This window comes from Petaurus breviceps, unplaced genomic scaffold, assembly GCF_028583685.1.
Source record: "Petaurus breviceps papuanus isolate PSGF00001 unplaced genomic scaffold, PetGlider_PUasm1.0 379, whole genome shotgun sequence".
Lineage (NCBI taxonomy): Eukaryota > Metazoa > Chordata > Mammalia > Diprotodontia > Petauridae > Petaurus > Petaurus breviceps.
The window spans coordinates 2,101,329-2,124,067 of NW_027186303.1; the positions used below are offsets into that span (position 1 = coordinate 2,101,329).

The 22,739-nt window shown below is 41.2% G+C and overlaps 1 protein-coding gene across 3 annotated transcripts in view; it reads left to right on the forward strand.

Moving 5' to 3' along the window:
* The window catches only part of WASHC4 (WASH complex subunit 4), an 86,456-nt gene that overhangs the window by 19,247 nt on the left and 44,470 nt on the right, over window positions 1–22,739 (forward strand). For all 3 annotated transcript variants that reach the window (XM_069099391.1, XM_069099392.1, XM_069099393.1), the window contains exons 2-7: window positions 10,807–10,909; window positions 15,555–15,694; window positions 18,250–18,303; window positions 18,395–18,460; window positions 20,044–20,089; window positions 20,488–20,555. In XM_069099391.1, the coding sequence (XP_068955492.1) occupies window positions 10,849–10,909; window positions 15,555–15,694; window positions 18,250–18,303; window positions 18,395–18,460; window positions 20,044–20,089; window positions 20,488–20,555 (435 nt within the window). In that variant the 5' untranslated portion in view covers window positions 10,807–10,848. The remainder of the gene's footprint in view (window positions 1–10,806; window positions 10,910–15,554; window positions 15,695–18,249; window positions 18,304–18,394; window positions 18,461–20,043; window positions 20,090–20,487; window positions 20,556–22,739) is intronic.

Below are 22,739 nucleotides of genomic sequence, written 5' to 3' on the forward strand. Positions count from 1 at the left end.
ATATTTGTAATCTCTATAGGCATTGTGAATATGGCATTGCTGATACAGACCTACAGGGGCTTTTTATCTGTTGGTGTTGAGAATCCAGAGTCATCTCCATGCCATCATAAGCTATTGGAATTGGCCTTTTGAGAATATTATGGTCATAAATAACTAATAAATTTTGACAGGCTGTGGCACTTGACTTAAACACAGAATTGTGATATGATAGAATGTAAGCTCCTTGAGGGCAGGTGCAGCTTTATGTCTGGCTTTGTATTCTCAGAGTTTGGTGCATAATAAATGCTTGTTGAATGACTGATTTGGACCAGTCAGCTTATGGAAAATAAGTCTGCACTAGAGGTCATGATGTAGTACTAAAATCTCTTCCCAATTGTGCATTGAATTTATTCCAAGGAGAACCTGTTGAGTGGATACTGATATTCCTAGTAATCAATATGATAGAAAAAAAAATCACAAAGTGAAATTCATGATCATGAAATAAAAAATGTAATCCCTTATAGGAATACCTTTGATAACATTGCTCAACATTTTATTTTGCCTGGAATTTGTGTTTTCAAGCTCCATCTCATTCTTGGTCAGCAAGAGCTTACTATAAGAAAATTCATTTGGTGGAGACTTTGTCCCTTTCAACCTAAAATTCCACACTTCTCAATACTGTGGTAAGAGTATTTAAGAGTTTTACATTTGTGAGGGGTTTCTTGCTTTTGTGTTGTTGTTAGAACTACAATATGTCAACCATCAGAGTTTGGTTTAAGAAAGAGAAACAGATTTGGTTGTATGAGTATTTATTTCTCTCATAGTAAGCAGGTGCATGCATCCATGCATGGGAGCCAGTTGGAACTGAGGTCCCTTTGGGTTTAGGTGCACAGTCACTCCCTCACCCCAGGACAGAGAAAATATCTCCATACTGGACCACTCCCAGCCTGGGCTAGATGAAAGAATCTGTCTCCTCCCTAGTCTGAGTAGACCACAATGGGCTTCCCTACCTTAGATTAAATTACTTGAAAGCTTGGGTGGAGGCTGCCCAAGATAAGGAAAGTCTATGCAATCTCATTATCAGTAATGTCCTTCAGAAGAAAAACTGAAGTTAAAGTCAGGACTTTGAAGAAGAGGGCTGAGGGAAGTTCTGAATCTCCAAGATATTGGTTATTAATAATCATTTTTCAACAATGAAATGTTCAGAACTAGGATGTGTGCCTACTTTCATGTACCATCATAGCCATGCATGATATACTTCTAGCAATGGTACCAGGGCTTTTCTTGTTATTTCTTTGGCTGCTTCATTGGTTCTGAAATGCATGGACACACACAGCCGTCATGGAATCCCAGGCTCAGAGGCCATGATGCCTTCATGCCTAGGAGCCTCTCTGGAGTGTGTGTTCTGCTCTGAATGCTACCATTTTAGGAAGGATGTTCAGAGTATCGACTCACCAACAACCACTATTTGCAACATGCTGGTAGGCCCGAGAGATACAAACACAAAATCACAAATACTCCAGTCCTTGAGGAGTTTACATTTTGGAAGAAAATACAGTGCAAACTGAGGAGAGGTCATTAATAATTAAGGAATCAGGAGAGGCTTCCAATAGAAGGCACTACCTTGATAGAAACTAAGGGGTTGAAGTGAAGAGAACATGCTTTTTTAGGCATGGTCAACAACCTGTGTAGACATAGGTAGAATTCTGAGCTTAGAGAATAGAAAGGAGGCCATTTTTGTTAGAAGCTAGAGTGTCTGAAAGGGTGTAATTTGAACTAAGTCTGTAAAGCTAGGTTGGAGTCAAGACTGTGGAGGCAGTTAAATATCAAGCTAAGAAGGCTGTTTTTTATCTAGAGGCACTAGGGAGCCACTCAAGACTGTGAAGCAGGGAAGCTCCAAGATCGGGTTTTTTTCCTAGGAAGATTTTTTTGGCAGCCATGTGGAGAGAAATGAGAGACCAGAAATACGAAGACATTAGCAGGAAGTTAAGAATAGAAGACTACTGCAACAGCAAAAGGGTGAGCAGAGCAGAGATAGATATGAGAGATGGTGTGGATGCAGAATTGACAAGATTTGGAGATGGTAGGTCAGGGTGAGTCAATAACGAATGTGACTCAGGTCTTAATAACCCTTACCTTGGTGATGGTTAACATGGCAGTGCTCTTAACAGAAACAGCAAATTTAGGGGAAAGATTTATTTAGGGGGAAGGTAGTGAATTCCATTTTGGTCCCCGCCATGTCTTCATTTGATTTTCACACATCCAAGGGTGTCAGACCCTCATCACTCCATAAAAGAGGGAGATAAAAAGCTCTACTTTGACTACAAAATGGACATGACCTCAACGAAGACTCCTTCCAGCTCTAGCTCTAAATCTATGATGGTATAACCCTTCTCCTCTATTGCTATTACATTAGAATTCTTGCCGTGCATTTCCTCCTCCTCTTCCCTCAGGAGGATGTTTGTTTGGCTACGAGCTCTTTCTGCATGAAACACAGTGAGTAATGGTGAGCCATATGGCCTCTGCTAATAGTTAGTTAATGAGAGCTAGCATTTTAGGCTTTGAAAAGCTCTTTGCATATTTCATTTGACCCTCACAACAACCCTCTGAGGTGGATGCTATAACTCCCCATTTTACAGATGAAGAAACAAGCTAAGTTTCAGTGACTTGCCGAGGGTACAGGTTTTCCTGACTCCAGGTCTAGCATTCTGCCTGTTGCTCCTTGTTGGGGGCTACAGTGGGATCCTGATGGGGACAGTCAATGGGAGGGGCCCTTGACAATGGCAGGCACTTCTTTAGTTTCATCACCAACACACTTTATCATGGTGGTACTATAATACAGTCCTGGTGGGGAGGGGGCGGCGGCAGTGAGGCCTTTCATTTCTGAGGCCTTTCGTTCCAAACCAGGTTGTGGTACTTCTAGATGTCTGATTTGGGAGTTAGTCATCTAATCCTCAGAGCAGGAGTAGGGAACCTACTGCTTCTAGGTCACATGTGGCCCTCTAGGCCCTCAAGTGCCATCCTTTGACTGAATCCAAACTTCATAGAACAAATTCCCTTCATAAAAAGATTTGTTCTGTAAAACTTGGACTCAGTCAAAAGGTCACACCCATGTACCTAGAAGGCCACATTCGGCCTCAAGGCTTCAAGGTTCCCCACCCTGCCCCAGAGCCTGTTTTCTTAACTGTAAAATAAGAGTGTGTGTTTGATGGTTTTTAAACCTGATGATTTTGGGGGGGTTGGGGGTGGGAGGAAGGCTGCATTTTTAGGCAAATGTGAGGAACACAGTAAGGGAGTAAGTTTTGAGAAGGGTTTTGTGGGAACAGGACAATATCTGAAAGATGAAAGATGAAAATTTGCTTGCCTAGGAGAGAACTAGGAGGAAAGGGTGGAAGGTGCAGAAGCAGATTATGGCTTGAAAGAAAAGTCACAGGATCCTAGTCTGCATTAGGGAGGCAGAGTGGGCAGCAGAGAGGTATCGACCATGCAGCCAGAACCAGATGAAATATTGAAATAATGAAACCAGATGAAAAACTGAAATGAGGGAAATATGGAACAAAACTGAAGATACAATAAAACATGGATGATATAGCCCTTTAAATTTAAGTGGCCCAGGGGGATCTTTGTGCAAGGTTTGGTGGCCCTGCTGGGGTGTGCCCTGCTCTACTGAATATCAGCTCTAGGTCATTCTCCCCTCCTTTCTCCTGGGGTTTAGCACTGAGCTCATCACCTGCCTGTGCTCCCCAACTCCTGGGCTCATACAAGAATGCTCTTGGACCCTCAGCGCTTGGCCAACTTTAATCTCATGACTTGCTCCTTCCCTGTACCTGAGACATAAGGATGGTCACACACACTGGAATTTACCATTACCCAGAAATGTTCCATTTCCCTAATAAAAAACTTTTTCATTCATCTGAACAGAAGGAACAGAATGTTCCATATCTCCCTGTGGCTCATCCATCTTAAAGTCATTCTTCACAGTAACTGGGACCTCCAGTTCCTCCTCCCTTAGACACTTCTTTCTCAGGTTATCTCTGCTCTGGCTTCCTTCCTTCCCTTTCTCATTTTGATCTTATAACTAGCCAATTAAATGATACACTGTCCTCTACTCTCCCACCTGATGTTCCAACAGCACTCAGCCCTGGGTTATCCCCATATTTCAACTCCACCTTCCACTGGGCCCTTACTGAGCAAGGCAGTTCTTCTAAATGATTTCCTACCTCACCCTCCATAAGTGAGCTGAGGGTCAGACAACTGAGGTCATTTGATGTGAGCTCCCTCTCCTCTTCTTTTTATCTCACCATCCATGCTCTCCTCTGTTTTCTCAGACTGACAAAAAGGTGGCTGTTCTCTTTGCCACCAACTCTTGTTAATGTGGCTTTGATGTCATCCCCGTGGTTCTTCTTTGGGAGATTTTAACCTTAACCATCCCCCACCCCTCCCGAATTTCCAATCTCTCCCTAATTACGGTTCCCAGCTGTGACTGGGTACATCTCAAATACCTGTTAAGCAATTTCAGCAGGGCCTCCCTTCATAAGGCAGCCCTCTAATTTTCTGAATTCCCTCTCTCACTCCCCACAGAGGTTATTCCAGGCCTTCTACTCCCTCCTGAAGCCTTACTCTTAATACATTTCTTCCTCCCCTTTAGCTGGAACCCTTGCCTTTGACTTTACGAAGGTCACATAACACAACCTTCCTCTTCTACATTTAGAGACACAGTGTACGGAACACAGAGGTCACAGGCCTGCTGTGCTGAATACTAGTCTCTAGGTCATTCTCCCTCTTTTGTCAAGGAGTTCAGTGCTGGGACTCATCATCATCCTTTCCTTCCCAACTCCTGACCTTGTACAGGAGACTTTAACATCCACACCACAGTGCCCATAACACTCCCATGCTATTTCCTACAGCCCTAATTACTCAGCCACCTTAAATCTCAGGATTTACTCTAGATGGTGTAATGGATAACCCAGTTTCAGACACTTACTAGCTGAAGACCCTAGGCAACTTACTTAATCTCTGTCTGCCTCAGTTCTCTCAGCTGTAAAATGCAAATAACACCTGTCTTCCATGGTTGTTGTAAGGGTCAAATGAGATAATGTCTGTGAAGAAGCACAGTGCCTGGCACACAGAGTCCATGCTTAATAATGCTTGTTTCTGTCTTTTCCCTATTCTCTCCCTCCCCCCCTCCCCCATTTCTGATAAAGAGGTGCCTTTCTCCTTGAAGGATGACCCTTCCACATAAGCATTTGACCCTATCCTCCTCATCTATCTTCTCCAGGAGATCGAATCCTCAATCATGCTCCTCTCTTGAATCTCCAATCTCTCCCTATCAATTGGTTCCTCCACTACTGCCTTTAGACACTCCCAAAAACCAAACAAGCCTTCACTAGATCTTAACATTCCCATAAGCTACTGCCCAGAATCCATTCTCTTTCTAGTTAAAGTCCTTGAAAACACTTGTCCACATTAACTCCCTCCACAGTTTCTCTTGCTACTCAGCTGTCTGCAATACGGCTTCTGATCTCATCACTCGAATGAGACTGTCTGGCCTGAGGTGTCCAGTGCTCTCCTTACTGCCAGAGCCGATGGTCTTTTCTCAGTCTTAATCCTCGACCACTTTGCTGCATCTGATGCTGTTGAATGCCCTCTTCCCTGGGACACTTCCTTCTCTCTGGGCCCTTAGGACACCCTCTCTCCTGGTTCTGCTCTTACCTATCTGACCACTCACTCCTCGGTCTTCCTTGCTGGATCCTTATTCACATCATGCCCCTTGACTGTGGGTGTTCCACAAAGTTCTTGTTCTGGGCCCTTTTTCTCTTCTTCCTCCATACAGAGGGATGATCCCTTTTTTGTGTAATGAATCCTTTTGACAGTCTGGTAAGGCTTATAGAACTTTTCTCTGAAGATTTTTAAATACATAAAATAAAATAGAGGATTTCAAAGGAAACCACCCCCCTTCCATACTGTCTGGAATACACTCCCTCCTCAATACTCCTCCCTCCCCCCCAATCCATTTCCTTCTTTAAGGAGAAGCTCAAACAACTTCTACATTAAGTCTCTGCTGATCTCTTCAACTAGTGCTCTCCATCTCAAACTACCTTTTATTCATTCCCTTTATATTTATTCTGTGTGCATATAATGTACATATATGTATATGTATGTATATTATATATGTAGGCATATATGTACTAATTATCTCCCTCTTTGGATAGTAAACTTTGTGAACCATTTTGAACCCCCAAGACCTGATATAGGCCTAAAAACCTGGATGGGCCCAACCGGAGAGACATTTTAGCCCACTTTGAGCTTAACCTACCACAATGCTTTGCATGCTCTGGCATAAAAGACATGCTTTGCTTTGCTCTCTAAGTGAACTCAAAATCCCCCTTCCTGTGTCAGCAACTACAAGGCCTGATGAAGCTGATCAGGAGCATTCATCTGTTTATGACTGTCCAAGGTAGGACACCTTGAACCAGACACTTATTTTGAATAATGGGACCTTTTCTTATCTTGTTGTTTTATGGAAACATGCTATGCTATACATCTATATTATATATAGATATGTATAGTCATGTTAATGATAAAAGAAACACAGACATCCTGGATCTATAATTTCAATTGACACCTTGACATTCTTTTATCTTATTGTATTTACAATCCATCCAATTAAGAAATTATTTTCTCATATTATGGCTAACACATATGGAGACTCTAATTTTGGCTGGCACCAGCATTCTGAGCCCAGAAGGGAGGAAGGGATGGGAGGTAATTGATCTGAAGGTATAAGGTCCCCTTTGTCTATCCATCCCTGGGCTTGTTTTCTATAATGATTTCCTATGCATATATCTGTATGCATTTTCCACCAGCTTTGAGAGAAATAAACATATACATGCAGCCAAATTTTGTCTGTGTTTCTTAGAACAAATTCAGTAATGAATGATATTTGCAAATGAAGATTGTTTCTTATTTTAACCCTAGGGTCCAGCACCTAGTAGGTGCTTAATAAATATCTGTTGTGTTATTATATGTTGCCTTAGTCAGACCACTTTTGGAATACTGTATTCAGTTAGTTCCGGGTGCCACATTTTAGGAAGGACTAACTATAAGAGTAATGTTTTAGAGCTTAAAATGACTTTAGAATACATTGGTACAACTCTCCAATCCCATTTTGCAGAAGAGGAAACTGAAGCTGGGAGAGGTTAAATGATTTATCCATGGCCATACAAATAGGAAATTTCACAGGCAGTATTCATACACAAGTCTTCCTCCACTGGGTCACTGGACCCAGATGCTCTGGAAGATAAAGTGAGGCTGGTGACCTTGTATAGCCCTACCTCACCCAAATCAAAGTCAAATGCAAGTCATGTCATCATTTCCCTTGTGTCATGGTCCTCTTCAAAAGTGAAGAACCAACACACAACTTCCTTGAACTCTCTGGAGTATCCTACAGTCAGCATGGTAAAGGGCATTAAAAACAAGCTAGGTGAAAGTCAGTTGTAGGAATTGGGAGATACGCAGTCACTCCCCTTTTTTCCCCACCCCCAGCAGAATCTAAACCCCACTTTGGGCAGGAACTGTTTTCCACTGGTTTTTGTATTCTCATTGCCTGGAATCCCAAGGGCCTTAAATAAACACCAGATAGATGCAAGATTTAGGGTGGATACCATACTTATCTTCAAATATTTGAGCAGTTGTTCCACAGAACAGAGATTAGCCTTGTTCTTTCAGCCCCACAAGGCAGAATCAAAGGCATGGGATAGAAGTCACAGAGGCAGAATCAGGCTTCTAACAATTCAAGCTGCGTAGCCTCTAGTGGTAGAGGGATTCTGCTAGGCAGAGGGTAGATGTTTACTTGTATGGGACAACCTAGAAGGGCATCCCAGGTATTAAATGAATTGGAGGGCTCTGAATTCCATTCCAATTCTGTGAGAGTCCTAGCTAATGTCATGTTGTGATCCAATACGACAAAATATATCAAGCCCTCAGGTTGGCTTGGAAAAGATCTCCTGGGTCTATTTTAGCTCTTAATCTTATGACTCTTGTTCAGTTGTTACAGTTGTGTCTGATCGACTTTATGACCTCATTTGGGGTTTTCTTAGCAGAGATACTGGAGTGGTTTGTCCTTTCCTTCTCCAGTTCATTTTCGAGATGAGGAAATTGAGGCCAACAGGGTTAAGTGACTTGCCCAAGGATCACACAGCTAGTAAATGTCAGAGTGTAAAATTTGAACTCAGAGAGATGAGTTTTCCTGACTTCAGGTCTGGCACTCTATGCACTATGGCGCCCCCTAGCCGCTCTAATTTAATGAAAAGCGATTAACATTATTGTCATTGAGATTAATATCAAGACCAGATCCAGTGAAATTTTTAAAAAAATTATATTTTGGAGAGGCAGACCTGTGGTTTTATGTGTGGGGACTTTACATCCTTTACAACTGAATTTACATGTTTTTTTTTTTTTTTCTCCCCACTAGAATGTTAACTCAGAGGAGACAGGGCATATTCTGGGGGAATTTATCCTCAGCATGGTGGTTGGTAGAGGATGCTTAATAAATGCTGGTTGAATTGGAATAGTTTTATCAGATGCCTGGGGTACTGGGACCTTTTGACTCACCTAGAGTCACTTGGCCAGAATGTGCCAGAGGCAGGTTTGAAACCAGATCTTTCTGACTTCAGTGCTAAATCTGTAGAGGAGTGACTCCAAAACTGCCTCCAATCCAAAGAGACAACGTTTATAAGGTGTTTTTCAATTTTATTTTAGGTTTCTTCCCCCAAATGAGTGAATGAAAAAGTATTTTATGTGCTGTGGATATAAATATACAAAGTCAGAAAGTTCCTGATCTTAAGGAGCTTACATTCTAGTAATAACAATAATCGAGTCAAATCAGTAAAACCATTTATTTAGCACCGACCATGGGACAGTTAGCAAGAGGGGATGCAAAAAAAGGCAAAAGACAGTTCCTGCCTCAAGGAGCTCACAGTCTAATGGGGGAGACAACATGCAAACAACTATGTGCAAACAAGATAAACTGGAGATAATCAACAGAGAGAAGGAACTGGATTCAGGGGGTTTGTTCTAGAAGTTTGTATTCAGCCAAAGGGTCACACTTGAAGACCTAGAGGGCCACATGTGGCCTCGAGGCACAGGTTTCCTAGTTTACACCCCTGACTAGAATTAAGGGTAGTAGGGAAAGGCTTCTTATAGATTTTAGTAGGAACTCTAAGGAAGCCAGGAGGTAGAGATGAGGAGGGAGAGAATTCCAGGCACATAATCTTGAAGCATTATATAAAAGCCAGTCCAACACCCCCCTATATATCTAATATATGCCTATATTAATTTGTATATATATTCGTTATGTAAGGTTTGAAAGGCATTGCAAATATATGCACATATAATGCAAATATACATATATTAAATTAGTTGACATAATACACATATGACATGTAGGGCATAGCAAATGTATACGTATAATGCATATATGCATATATTAAATTAGTTAACACTATATATTGATATATGCAAGGCACTAAAAGATATATAATATATAATGCACATATACATAATAAAATAGTATCTATAGTATATGTACTACAAAAATCTAACATGTAATAACAGTGTATATATATTATATGATAGATGCAAGGTACTGAACAGATACATAATATGTGATGCATACACACATAATAAAATAGTATATATACTATATGTAATAGCAGAGGGTATATATTATATGACAGAAATAAGGTACTGAAAAGATACAATATATAGCATATATACATAAGATAGTATATATACTATAATGATAAAATATCATAACCTAGTATATACATATATATGACAGATGCAAAGCAGTGAAAAGATATATAATATATAATGCATATGTACATAAAATAGTATATAGTATATATATAACAGTATATATAAGTATATATATAACAGTACGTATAAGATAGACGCAAGGCACTGAAACGATAAACAATATATAATGCATATATACATAATAAAATAACATACAGTATATACACTATAATATATGTGATGCCATAGTATATATATTATGTGACAGATGGCAAGGCACTGAAAAATATGCACATATCCATATATAGTTAGCTAATACAATACATAGGTTATATGACAGGCACAAGACACTGCAAATATAGACAAATATGTTACATGTTAATCTAAAGTATTTTACAAGTTATATAAATGCTCTATTATTACATGTATAATTGCAGTGTCTTGTAAACAGTAGGCGCTTAACAGGTGTTTGGGTGAGCAGATGCTATCCAGAGTTACCTATGAGGGTCCTTCCAACGTGGGGACTCTGGGACAGCATCATCATCTTTATCTCCATCTTCCTCCTCCTCCTCTCCATCCTCACTGTCACCATCACCGGCGTTACCTCCGAGGTCCCCACCCCAGATAACCCCTGGGGTACTCGGGGCCGGTCACTTGCCCTGCCCGGGCCTCAGTTTCCTGCTCAGTAAAAAGAGGGTGGTGGGCACACCCTCGTGACCCCATGGCTGTTACGACTCCAACCCTCAGGGCCCGCAGGCCTCGAAGAGCTAACGAAGGGTCGGCTTGGGCGGGGAGGAGGGAGGAGGAGCCTGTCAGTTCTAAGACCCTGCAAAAGTCTTGAGGTCTTAGCCGCCCGCTTGCTGCGTGACCAATTGAGGCGAGACCGGAAGCGGCCGTAAGGGCGGAGCCTCATTCGAGGACTCCATTTCCAGGCGGCCCCCGGAGCAGGGGGTGGGGCGAGCATGCGCATTCAAGTTTTGGAGAAGAGGGGGTGGGACAGGAAATCACGTGCTCTCCCGCTTGCCTGTCAGTCACGGGGGCGAGGCCTCTCGGGCAGTCGCTGGAGTGGCGATGGCGGTGGAGACTCTGTCCCCGGACTGGGAGTTTGACCGTCTGGACGACGGCTCGCAGAGTAAGGTGGAGGAGGGGGCAGGGAGGGAGCGGTGGTGGGACGGCTGGGGATGGAGGCTCTGGTGTCCCCGTTGAAGGGCCGGCCCTGGGGACTCCTCTTCGTCCACGCTGGAACCGGCGCTGGCCCGGACCCCTCCGTGTCCTGTCCCCACCCCCTCCTAGACCCTCGGGGGCCTCCCCCTGGACCAATCCCTGATCCCTCTGACCTCCACAGCTGTGCCCGGGACCCTGGGTTCCCCAGATGGGCTCCTCCACCCCTCCCGGCGCTGACCCCCTAGACTGACCCTTCCTAGGCGTAGTCCCTTCAGGCTGACACCCCGTAGGCTGACCCCTCCCCCCGTCGTCCCTTCACCCCCTCTCACCTCGTTGCCCCCTCCTCACCCATCCCCCCTCCCAGGCTGCCCACCCATGTCTCGCTATACTTTCCCCCCTCAGACTGTGTCCCTTCTCCCTCCCCGTCCTTTCGCCCCTTCCCCACTTTTTCTCCCCCGGCTCAGACCACCCTTCTCTGCTCCTTGATTGGCCTCCGAGTCTCCAGTTTGTGCCCCTTCTTTCTTCCCCTCCAAGTCCCATGACAACCCCCCCACCCCATTCCGTCTCTGAATTCAATTCAGCAAACATTTATTAAGCACCTACTATATACCAGAACACCTTACTAAGCGCTGAGTGCTAAAAGGGACAGAAGACAGTCCCCACCCTCAAGGAGCTCACGGTTTAATGGGCAAGCAATGACAGCAAGCAGACAAACCTATACCAAGCAGTAGGAATAACAGGGAAAGTCCTGGAGTTAGAGAGGCTCCTGGGAAGGCTCCCAGCAGGAGGTGGGAGTTTAGTTGGGACCTAGAAGAAGCTTATGGAGCATCTGGAGAAGCCCTGTCCTGGAGAAGTTGCCTCCATCTTTGGGGAGTTGAGATTGCTCACTGTTGGTGGCCTCCTGGGTTTGGGGCTAGTGTCTCAGGGTGAGGAGTTCTTAAATAAGCTGGTGTCTTGAGTTCCTGTTTCCTGTTTTTCTCTCTGGAAACCAAGTTATTGAGAGTTTGGTTTACTTTTTTTTTGTTTTCTCCACTTATCAGATTTTTAGAGAAAAAAAGTCTTTGCTTAGATCATTTAAAAAAATTGTATATTTTAGGGCTTCTGTGATTTCAGGGGGTGAGGGTTGTTTTGTATCAAGCAGCGTTCAAAGATACATGTCTTTAGTGCAGCTGCTCTTTTGGCTAGGAGAATCTCTATTCATTAAAGTTAATTTATTTATGTGGTGTTTTGCTTGATGAAATTGAGTTATCAGATTGGGTTTGGAGTCAGAGGACCTGAATTCAAATTCCAGTTTTGCTAATTATTTCCTACCTATTTGATTTTGAACAGGTTAACCCTTTGGGGCCTTGGTTTCTTCATCTGTTAGATTAGGTCATTGAACAAGATGATTTGAGGTTCTTTTTCCAGCTCTAAATTCTATGATCCTAAAATTTTTAAAATTTCTAATAATTTATTTACTATTTTATTTTTTCCCCATTACACGCAAAAACAGTTCTCAACATTTGTTTTTAAAATTTTGAGTTCCAGATTCTCTTCTTCTCTCCTTTCCCTCAGACCCCCCATTGAGAAGGCAGCATTTCGATGTAGGCTATACATGTGTAGTCATGCAAAACATTTCCATTTTAGTCAGGTTGTGAAAGAAAACATAGACCAAAAAAAATCCTCAAGAAAAATAAAGTAAAAAAAAAAGTATGCCTCACACCATATTCAGACACCATCAGTTTTTTTTTTCTCCAGGGATGGATAGCAGTTTTCATCATAGGTCCTTCAGAGTTGTCTTGGATCATTGTATTGCTGAGAACAGCTAAGTCATTCACAGCTGATCATCTTACAATATTGCTGTCACTTTGTACACAGTACATTTCACTTTGCATCAGCCCATGTAAGTCTTTCCAGGTTTTTCTGAGAGCATATGACCCTAATTTTAATGGACAGCTATACTTAGTAGAGCTTGACATTTGGAAATCAATGCCTTATTTTTATTTAGTAATGACTTAATAATTGGCAGTGTTTGTATGTCATATATATGTATGTAAGATGTATCTCAAAATAAGCATTTTGTAGAATGATATAGACAATTGAGGATTGCAGATCTCTAGTCAATTCATGTTTTACATGCACAGATTTTCCTACATTATAGCTCTGTTGTTACAGTTTTTTTTTAATTCTAACCAAATTTTGGATCACTTTTTAAAAAAAAGTGACTGTAGTATTGTTAAATTTCATTAGATTCTACATGAAAGGTGGCTAGCATTAAGTACTGAACTTATATGATTTTCTATAATTCACAGTTTTTCTGCAATATATTCCACACTTTTAAATAGATTGCTGCTCAGGACTTTAGAAATGTATTGGATGATATGTTCCTTTCCTCCTTTTTGGGAGATTTATAATGAGCATATATTATTAACCAAACTTACAGTTTTCATATACTTGTTTACTCATGGAGAATTTTCCCTTATTCTTGCATCCTACAAAATTTATAGAAGGTAAATCATGTTAATAGCATTTTAAATGACTCCATTTTTAGAAGATTTTTTTCTCTGATTTTACTTAGATTGTTTTGTTGGGAAGGTAGCTTTAAAATGTTTTAACAGGTTAGCTTTTTCCTTACCAATATATGACTGATCCAGTAATGGACAAATTGCTCAGCCATGAACAAATTCTCCCACAGAAGTAAAACTTGGTTGAAATTAGTAGCAAACAATGTTCCACTTTATTTCTGACATTAATGTAGTTTGCCTGTTCTTAAGTAATCTCTTTGCCCTCACGTATGTAGACAGTTTACATTTAAGTGACAGTGAGATGTCTCATTGGGCCTCCTTAGAGAAAATGTAAGCTAACTAGAGCTGTGGGAAAGATACGTTTCCCTATTCTCTGTTCCGTTCGAGACTGTCCCTGTTCTTAAACTGCCCCACAATACAACTTTATTATAGTTAAGAATTGGTTGGGTATAAAATGTGAGAAAGGAACAGTGATTTGGCTAAAGGATCTTATTACTCAGATAAGTCACTGATGAAATGAGGAAGCAAGTCCTGCTCTCTTAACTTATTATGTATTGTAGTTTAGTACTATAGCACACAGGCAAGATGCTTTCTTGTCTCACAGATTTTAGGTACTCATGACATTAGGGGATGAATGAATTAGCTCTTTGGTTTTATAGAATGCGAAAATGTAGAATTAAATATTAAAACAGATAAAAGGAACAGAATTTTGATTGCAATTAAATTTCTATCTTTGAAAACAAAAATAATTTATCATGAAGGTTTAAGTGAGATGATTAGCTGTGCTATTTTTATAGTCCCTTTTAGACAGTCATATCTTCAGGAGTCAGTCAGTCAGTTATTAAATGCCTTCTGTTTGCCAGATACTGTGCTAAGTGCTGGAAAAAATGGAGGAAACTTAGGCAGAGGTCAAGTGACTTGCCTGGGGTCACACAGCTGGTGTTTGAGGCTAGATTTGAACTCAGGTCTTCCTGACTCCAAGCCTACCTCTCTGTGCACTGACCCTTGAGAGTTATGCTTTCAAAAGAGCCTTTAAGGCTCTCTTATCTAGTATAGCTGTAATGGACATTTATCAGATGCTTTAAATATAGTGGATTGTTTTACATACTTTTATCTTATTTGAGTTTCCCAATAACCATCTGAGGAGATAGCTACTGTAAGTAAATGATTTCTTAGAAATCACTTTTAGAGAAAATTTGCCTTCTCCAGGAATAATTTACATATGAAACTTGAATATGAGATTCTCCTTGGATACTGTTATAGTACAGTTTTTCTAACTTGAGTCATGTATTTGTATAATTGCAAGGATGGACTATGGCATATCATCGTTGCCTGGGACTTTACTAAGAGACCAAGGGAGATGTCCAGAACCCCCCAGCAGCCCAGGTCTTTAGAATTTCCAGCTTCTCCAATATTCCTGTAGACTGCAGGTTGGAGGAACAGATTCTGATCTCCACTGGTGGAGGTGGTTTTCTCATCAGAAGTTCCCTCTACCAATGCAGTCAAAGGCCCAGTCTAGAAATTTCATCCATACGTAGTGTGTAAAGCACATTTTTGGGTAAAATTATTTTTAGAATTATATTGGGCTAAAATTTAGGCTTTGAAGAGAGATTATATGAACAATTTTTTTTTTTTAAGTTTAGGGCTTATAGTATATAGAAAATAAGATCTTAAATGTGACATCGTACTTTAAGAAATGTATTGCCTCTATCTTAAACCAGCAATACAGCTAGATTTTGTATTGATACTCATACATAGATATCAATTGAACCTTCAGTTGCTTTTGGTTTTTCCCAGGGTCCCAGGCTTTCTAGAAGCCTAGGTTAAAGGGGCAAAGTCTTTATTCTGAAGGGTTGTAGGATAATTGTTAGATTAGCAAGAGCTTTTAAGTGATTTGTAACAAAAGCTTTTCATATAGCATCCTAGATGCCAGAAATATCAGTATATCCACTGACAAAGGAAAGATCCCTTTGGACCTGCACTTTCAGGAAGGTCTACTATCATAGCATGGAGTTTAGATAATTAATATCATTTTTAAATGATAAGAAAAACCTTTTTTCTTGAGTATATTACTCTATGCCATATCAACTACTATCTTTTACTTTTTAGAAATTCATGCTGAAGTCCAGCTGAAGAATTATGGGAAATTTCTTGAGGAGTACACATCTCAGCTAAGAAGAATTGAAGATGCTCTGGATAGCTCTGTCGGTGATGTTTGGGACTTCAGGCTTGATCCTATAGCACTAAAGGTCAGCTTTGTTTATTGCATAATGAGTTTTACGTTTTTAAGGAATATTTGTTCTTAGAATTTAGAACCTTATGGGTTGGAAGGCTTCTTGAGAGGATGTGTGCTGTGTCCCAGTTTCCATCTCAGTTGCTCTTGTTTATACCATGCTTTTAGGTGAATCACATCTTTCTCTCCCACAGCCCCAACAGAAAATCGTGAAAGGGTGACTGTGTGCACTGTTCCCTGGCTGGTTTGGCTGGACTCACCCAGTGTAGAGGGTCAGAGCCAGGAGATGAGCCCTGAGCTCCTGGTTCTAGTGCCAGCTATGGTGCTGTGGCTTCTGCTGTCTCTTTCCTAGGTAGATTTGTACTGAAATGGTTGATTTTCTCCTCAGTTTTTTCTTCAGAAAGTGATTGATTCTGCATCTTCTTTGGGCACCTCCCAACCTCTTGAGTTGGGTGGCTCTCATATTTAACTCAGGAATTGTTGTTGTTTGTCCTTTGTTCTTAAAGAGTTCTGATGACGATGACACCAGAAGGTAATGTCTTGACTTGCAAGGGAATTGGATTTAAGTGAGGCAGGGTAACCCAAGAATTCCTACTCTGCTGTATGACAATACTTCTTGTTCTTTAAGTGGGAAGAGCAGTTCCTTCTGCCATTAAGTCCTCATTTAGTTAAAGACCAGGACTAAATCCACACTTCTCTTCCAGGAAGAATCCCTGAGACTTAAAATCCTTATCATTGAAAAAAAAATATGAAGCTCTCATCATTATCTTTGTATCTAAGATAATATTTAAATTATAGTCTTAAGACTATAAAATTCTTGGTATTCTCTTTAGCTTAATTTCCAATTCTTACTTTTTTTTGCCCTTCCTCCTCATCCCCACTCCCCTTCTGCAACCTTCTGCCATACTTGATCTTCCACCAAATAAACTTTTTTCAAAGCCTTCTCAATATATATTTCTTTCCCAAAGAATTAATCTATTCTAACAGTATAAGAATTGACATTGAACCATATTTATAATCCATGCACCCCAGTAATCTCATAGGCTTCAGAACTAAAAGGGACCATAGTAAAAAGGGTCAGCTGGATGAATTTCCTTGTGAGGTCTCACAGCCAGCAGATCTGAGATTCTAATGTAATCCAAGGCTGTTCCCACTACCCTTCTCTTCTACCCTGGCAGATGTGTTGTTAAGAGGGCATAAGTCTCTGGCCTCCAGAATTTTAGTGACAGATCTCCCAAACAATATCTCCACAGTGGGCCAGCCATTTGGGAATTTCTCTAACTTTTTGCAGCTCCTTTTATGGATTCAGTCTGTGCCACCTCAGTGAGTAATGAGTTCTAAAAGTTTATTAACAACCACATGAAAGCAGTTCCTTTTATTTCCCTTAAACTGACCTCTCCATCTTTAAGGAGATGTCTCCTGATCTTCCTGTGCCATAATGTGATGGTAAGAGTGATGCTGTTTGTGCCTTTATAAACTGCCATGTTTTCTCTCTGATTCCAGAACAAGAATGCTCACCTTTTTAATCTGTCCTCCTTCCTTTTCTGACTATTGTAGTAGCCCTTCTTTGGCCCTCCTGTCATTTGACTATTCACTTATCAAACATTTTATTGTTTTCCCTGATTTCAAGTTAAGTAAATAAAACACAGTTGGGTTTAGTAAATGGAGATGACATGATATATACAGGTAACTTTTAATACATTGTGTGTGTGTGTGTGTGTGTGTGTGAAGTGTTATGACATTCTTGTATTTCTTGTGTTCTTGTAGTTAAAAGGAGGGGGGACATCACTTTCATTTGGGGGAATCAGGGAAAGCTTCATGGAAATAGTGGTATTTGCTAGAGACCTCAGAAGGTAGATCTCTTCTTTGCAAAATGGTGACCAGAATTCTCATTGTGCTCCTGATATGAGAGAGCCATGGTTTTGGCCATTGATAAAACAAGGTTTTCTGTCTTGTGCCCACTACTTTTGTTGAGACTCAGCGTTTTGTTGAGCACTTTGGATGTGGTGGGTCGACATCTTCAGCTGCTCTCCCTGTGACACAACTGATAACTCAGAGAACATCATTTTATAAGCCTAGTTTGGGTTATTTTTTCCCTAATGCATTAACTTGCACTTTACCTCATTTTGATTTATAAGTTCCCTAAGAACTCAGGAGACAACCAAAATTAGCCCAGTGGAATTATACCTAAATGAGAACTGCATCCTATCCTTGTGTTTCATTCCTTTCCTTCTTAATCATTTGTCTTAATTAGTTCATAGAACTGGGGATATTTGACCTGGAAAAGAGAAGACTTAGGATGGGCCAGGGGGTACATGTTCAGGGACACAGTATAGCGATGTCATCAAGGATACGAAGGACTGTCATGGGAAAGAGGGACAACACCAGTTCTGTTTGGCCCCAAATGGCAGGGGCTGAACCTGCAAAAGGTTCAGAACCTCTAAACTTGGGCTTTGATGCAATTGGGGCAGCGCAGTGTTTATTGCAGTCCTGAGCATGTCATGGCTACGGGCCCTAATACGTTTGCAGTTTTCAAACTAAACAGTGTTTTTTCCCCTTGTTCTTAAATAGTTGTTGCCTTATGAACAGTCTTCCCTTTTGGAGCTCATAAAGACCGAAAACAAGGTAAAGAATCTTAATAGCTAAATATTAAAATAAAAACTGGTTCTATACATTATCTGCTAAATTTTTTGTCTATTTTACTCAATTAAACCAGGTCTTAAATAAAGTCATCACTGTGTATGCTGCTCTTTGTTGTGAAATCAAGAAATTAAAATATGAGGTAATTATTAAGACCGTATTATAAATATTCCCCAACACTGAGAGTTTTCAAACAAATAATCCATCACAGATGGCCCTTTTTTTTTTTTTAAAGCTTGAATGGTATTTGTTGAATCCACTGTTCTTTGAACTTTAGTTCAGGGTCATCAAAGGGCTGGTAAAAGCTTTGGTGGCAGGTGTTCCCTTCTAACCTTGTCCCTAACTCTGCAGCTCCCTTCTGTCTCTTAGGCACTTGTATTTTTATAGAGAATGTAGACCAATTAAAATGGGCAAGCAGGCAGGAAGAAATATAGGGAAGGAGAAGCAAGAAATGATTATTTTGAGAATGCTAAAAATATAACTTTATCCTGATGATTAAAAATGTTCCAGTTTATATTGACTTGAGCAATTTAGTGGACATTTAGTATCTACAGGTCATTTTACTAGTTATTAGGGATGCATAGTGCCCTCAAGCAGCCTGTGGGGTGTGTGTGTGTGTCTGTGTATGTCTGTGTGTGTGAGAGAGAGAAAGAGAGAGAAACAAAGAGAGGAGCAGGGGGAATGGGAGGGCAGAGAAATCCTGAAGAACAGCCTGAGAACTCAAAGATAGGATCAGTGAAAGTCTCCTGGAGGTGGAGGTACTGGAGCTGAGCCAAAAGGAGAGAAGGATTTTAGAGAGCAGAGGAGTGGCCTGAAGAGCCGTGAGAACAGGTGTGCGGAGAGATAGCAGGGAAGGAAAAGCTGTAGGAGTTTGACAGGAATGTAGAGTGTGAAGGAGGTGGGAAAACTAGGATTGTGGAGGACTGAAAGTCATGCTGGGGAGAGGTCGTTGGGAGCCACACAGGGTGTTTGAGCAATGGAGTGAGGTGAGTGGACTTGCCCATTACATGGATAACTGGTTTGTGTAGCACTTTCAGGTTAACCAAACAGTTTTCTCTCAACAGTCTCATTTTGCAGAAGAGGAAAGTGAGGCTTAAGTGACATGACTGAACAAAGTCTGGCATAGCTAATGAGTCAGTAATTGATCATGAGAGCTAGACAGGCCCTTGGTGATTCTCTTACCCAGGGTCCTCATTCTACCCGAGGAACTGAAACCCAGACAGGCAGAAAGATTTCCCATGATTATAGAGCCGTGTAATAGCAGAGATGGCACCCTCAAGCCTTCTGATGGCAGGATGGGCACTTTCCTTCCTTGACGGCTGCCTGTAGGGTAGCTGTGAGAGGGGAAGGTGGAGACAGGAGTACCAGCACTGTGGGGGTGCCTACATGATGGTGGTGGTAGTGGGTGTGGGCAAAGGCTGCACAGAGGGGTGCCTTGTTGTGGGCACAGACTCAGGAGGGTTGAGCAGATAGGGTGGGGCCCTGAGATTTGAAGTCTGGGTACTGGGATAGTTGATAAGCTGTTGACCAAGATAAGGCCTCCCTTAAATCACATCCCAGCTTGTGCTTGGTGGTGTTGGGAAGAGCTCCATCATGAAGGAGGTCACAGAGCTACCAAGGGGTGTCATGGGTACCCCTGTGACCTTAGACTTCTGATGCTCAGCAGTTTATGGACAAAGCCCATGTGCTTCGTAAAAACACAGTTTTTTTTTCTTTTTGAAACAGGCTGAAACTAAATTTTACAATGGCCTTTTGTTTTATGGGGAAGGAGGTAAGTACTTTTAACTCTGAAAACTGGTGTGGTGATGATTACTTTCTTTCCCCATAATGGAGGTTTACAAAGACGAAACCTAAAACAATCCTTCTTTGCAAGGAGATTACATTTATCATGGGGCAGACAAGAAATATATATGTAAATATATACAAAATATATACACATACAGGGGTATACAGCATAGATACAGAGTTAAACACAATGTGTCTTGGGAGGGAAGGCCCTGGAAGTTGGCATATAGACCCTGTTTCTTGAGCAGAGTTGGGAGGATACCAGTTTGGTGCTATCAGGCATAGTTAAAGATAGTCTTTTAGTTTAAAATGGGCATTTTTTTGTTGACTAAGTCTGACTGCTTACTTCTCTGAAATCTGATTGCCTTTGTTACCTTTTTAAAGCCACAGATTCCAGCATGGCAGAAGGTGATTGCCAGATTCAGATGGGGAGATTCATTTCATTCTTACAGGTAATTGACTTGAAGTTTTCCTGGAATTTTTTTTTAGCGTCCTGTATACTATTAGATACCAACCAGTCACCTTGCCTTTATGAAGGGCCTGCTTGGAGTCAGTCTTGGTTCAAGGCAGTGAGGGTACCAAGTACCCTTGAGGAGCTTATGTTTTATTGAAGAAAAAAACACGTACGTGAATAAACACATATACAAATATGTATAGTAACTACAAAACAAATGGTTTTGTGGGGCATTGGGGAAGCAATGGCAGGTGGGTGGATCAGGAAAAGTTTGGTGGAGAAGGTTTTGCTTACAGAGTTTTGAAGGAAACAAGGGATTTTAAAGAGGCATCAGGCACGACTAGTGCAAAGCTGTGGAGATGGGAGACTGTGTGAAGAGCTTGTCTGACAGGAAGGTCACCTGTATAGGAAGGAAGGGCTCCTTTACTCACAGAGATTTATTGTCTTGGAATTTTTGTGGGCCGGATAGAAAGGCATGAATGAGGATACAGCACAATGAAGTGTATGGGGACATGCTTGACCCACTGGACCAGTTAGTGGTTCATTGTTAGCTTGGACAAACAGGGCCACAGGAATTTGTCCTTGGCTTTGTGCTCTTTATTTTATTTTTTTTGGAAGGGGGAAGGCAGGGCAATTGGGATTAAGTGACTTGCCCAAGGTCACACGACTTTGAACTCAGGTCCTCCTGACTCCAGGGCCGGTGCTCTACTCACTGCACCACCTAGCCTCCCCTAAAAGTGTATTGGTAGTCAGATAATGGTTTTTTTGGGGAGGTTTTTTGTTGTTTTTTGGGGGAGAGGGTTGCTTTTTTTGGCTTTGTGCTCTTTAATATTTTTGCTAATGACTTGGGCAAAGGCATAGCTGGTGTGCTTACTGAATATTTGGATGACACAAAACTAATAGCATAGCTCTCACATTAGATTATAGCATCCCAAAGATCTTGACAGGCCAGAATGTTGGGCTAGGATGCTCATTTATTAAGATGATATCTAATATTAAGATGAAGTTATAAAATATTACACATGTGGGATCAAAAACTAAACTTGCTAAGTATAAGATGTGGGAAGCATGGTTAGACAGCAATTCAACTAAAAATGATCTGGGGGTATTAGTGGATCACAAGCTCACTATGTATTACCAATGGGATGTGGCAGCCCCAAAAGGTAGTGTCTCAGGAGGGGATGGTTCCTTTGGACTCTGCTAGAGTTTCCAGGCTCCAGCAGGAGGATTAGTTCAGTTCAAGTTTCTGCTCAAGGAATTTTTTGGATTTTTGGATTTGTTGTATTTTATATTTGTACTAAACTCCCCCTGATTGGATTTAGTCTATGATTGTATGTAGTCTGTTAGAGATCTTTTCTGAGATTAAGATTTTGTCACGTGATATACTGGCAGGCCCTCCTGGTTTAGTGGTAACCACAGATTTGATAAGCAGGCCACAAAGAACATCATCCAAATAATTGATAAAAATGTTGGACAGAACAGGCCCAAGGCTGGAGGCTCAGGGCGTAGCCAGCTTGAGTAATTATAGTCTTAAATCAGGTAACCCAAGCATAACTTAAATAATTTCAGAGGGCTTTATAAAATGCAAAATTAAATTAAGCTGATTTGGGTGAAAGTGAACAAACATCAAGGAAGAAGTAAAAAAAAATCTCCCAATTATTTCCCACCTAAATAAAAAGCTTCCTGTATCTTTGAGAAAAGCAGTAATTTCTTTTTTTTTTTTTTTTTAAGAAATTGGGGTTAAGTAACTTGCTCAAGGTTACAGGGCTAGTTATTTCTGGGTGTGGTGCTAAGTATCTGAGCCCAGATTTGATCCCAGGTCATCCCGACTCTGGGGCCAGTACTCTTACTCACTGCACCACCTGGCCGCCCTGAAAAGCTGTAATTTCTAAAGTAAAGACTGCTTAGGGCTTAGAGAAACCTGAGGGTGATTCTGCTATACATTGAGATAGTGAAGAGACTCTTGTCAGTCTGTGTGCAATAAGTGCAAATCTCAGCTGTCTTTTGGGCAGAAAAAGAAAGTTAGTTAAACAGATAGTCCTTCCTAAAGCTGATAAACTCAAACGTAGAAAGCAGAAGTCTTGGTAAATTCTGGGGAAAGGACAAGGATGTGAATTAACTCTTAGTTAACAACCTGTTTCCTATAAATAGAAATGATTTTCATGTGCTTGCTGCATGGTCG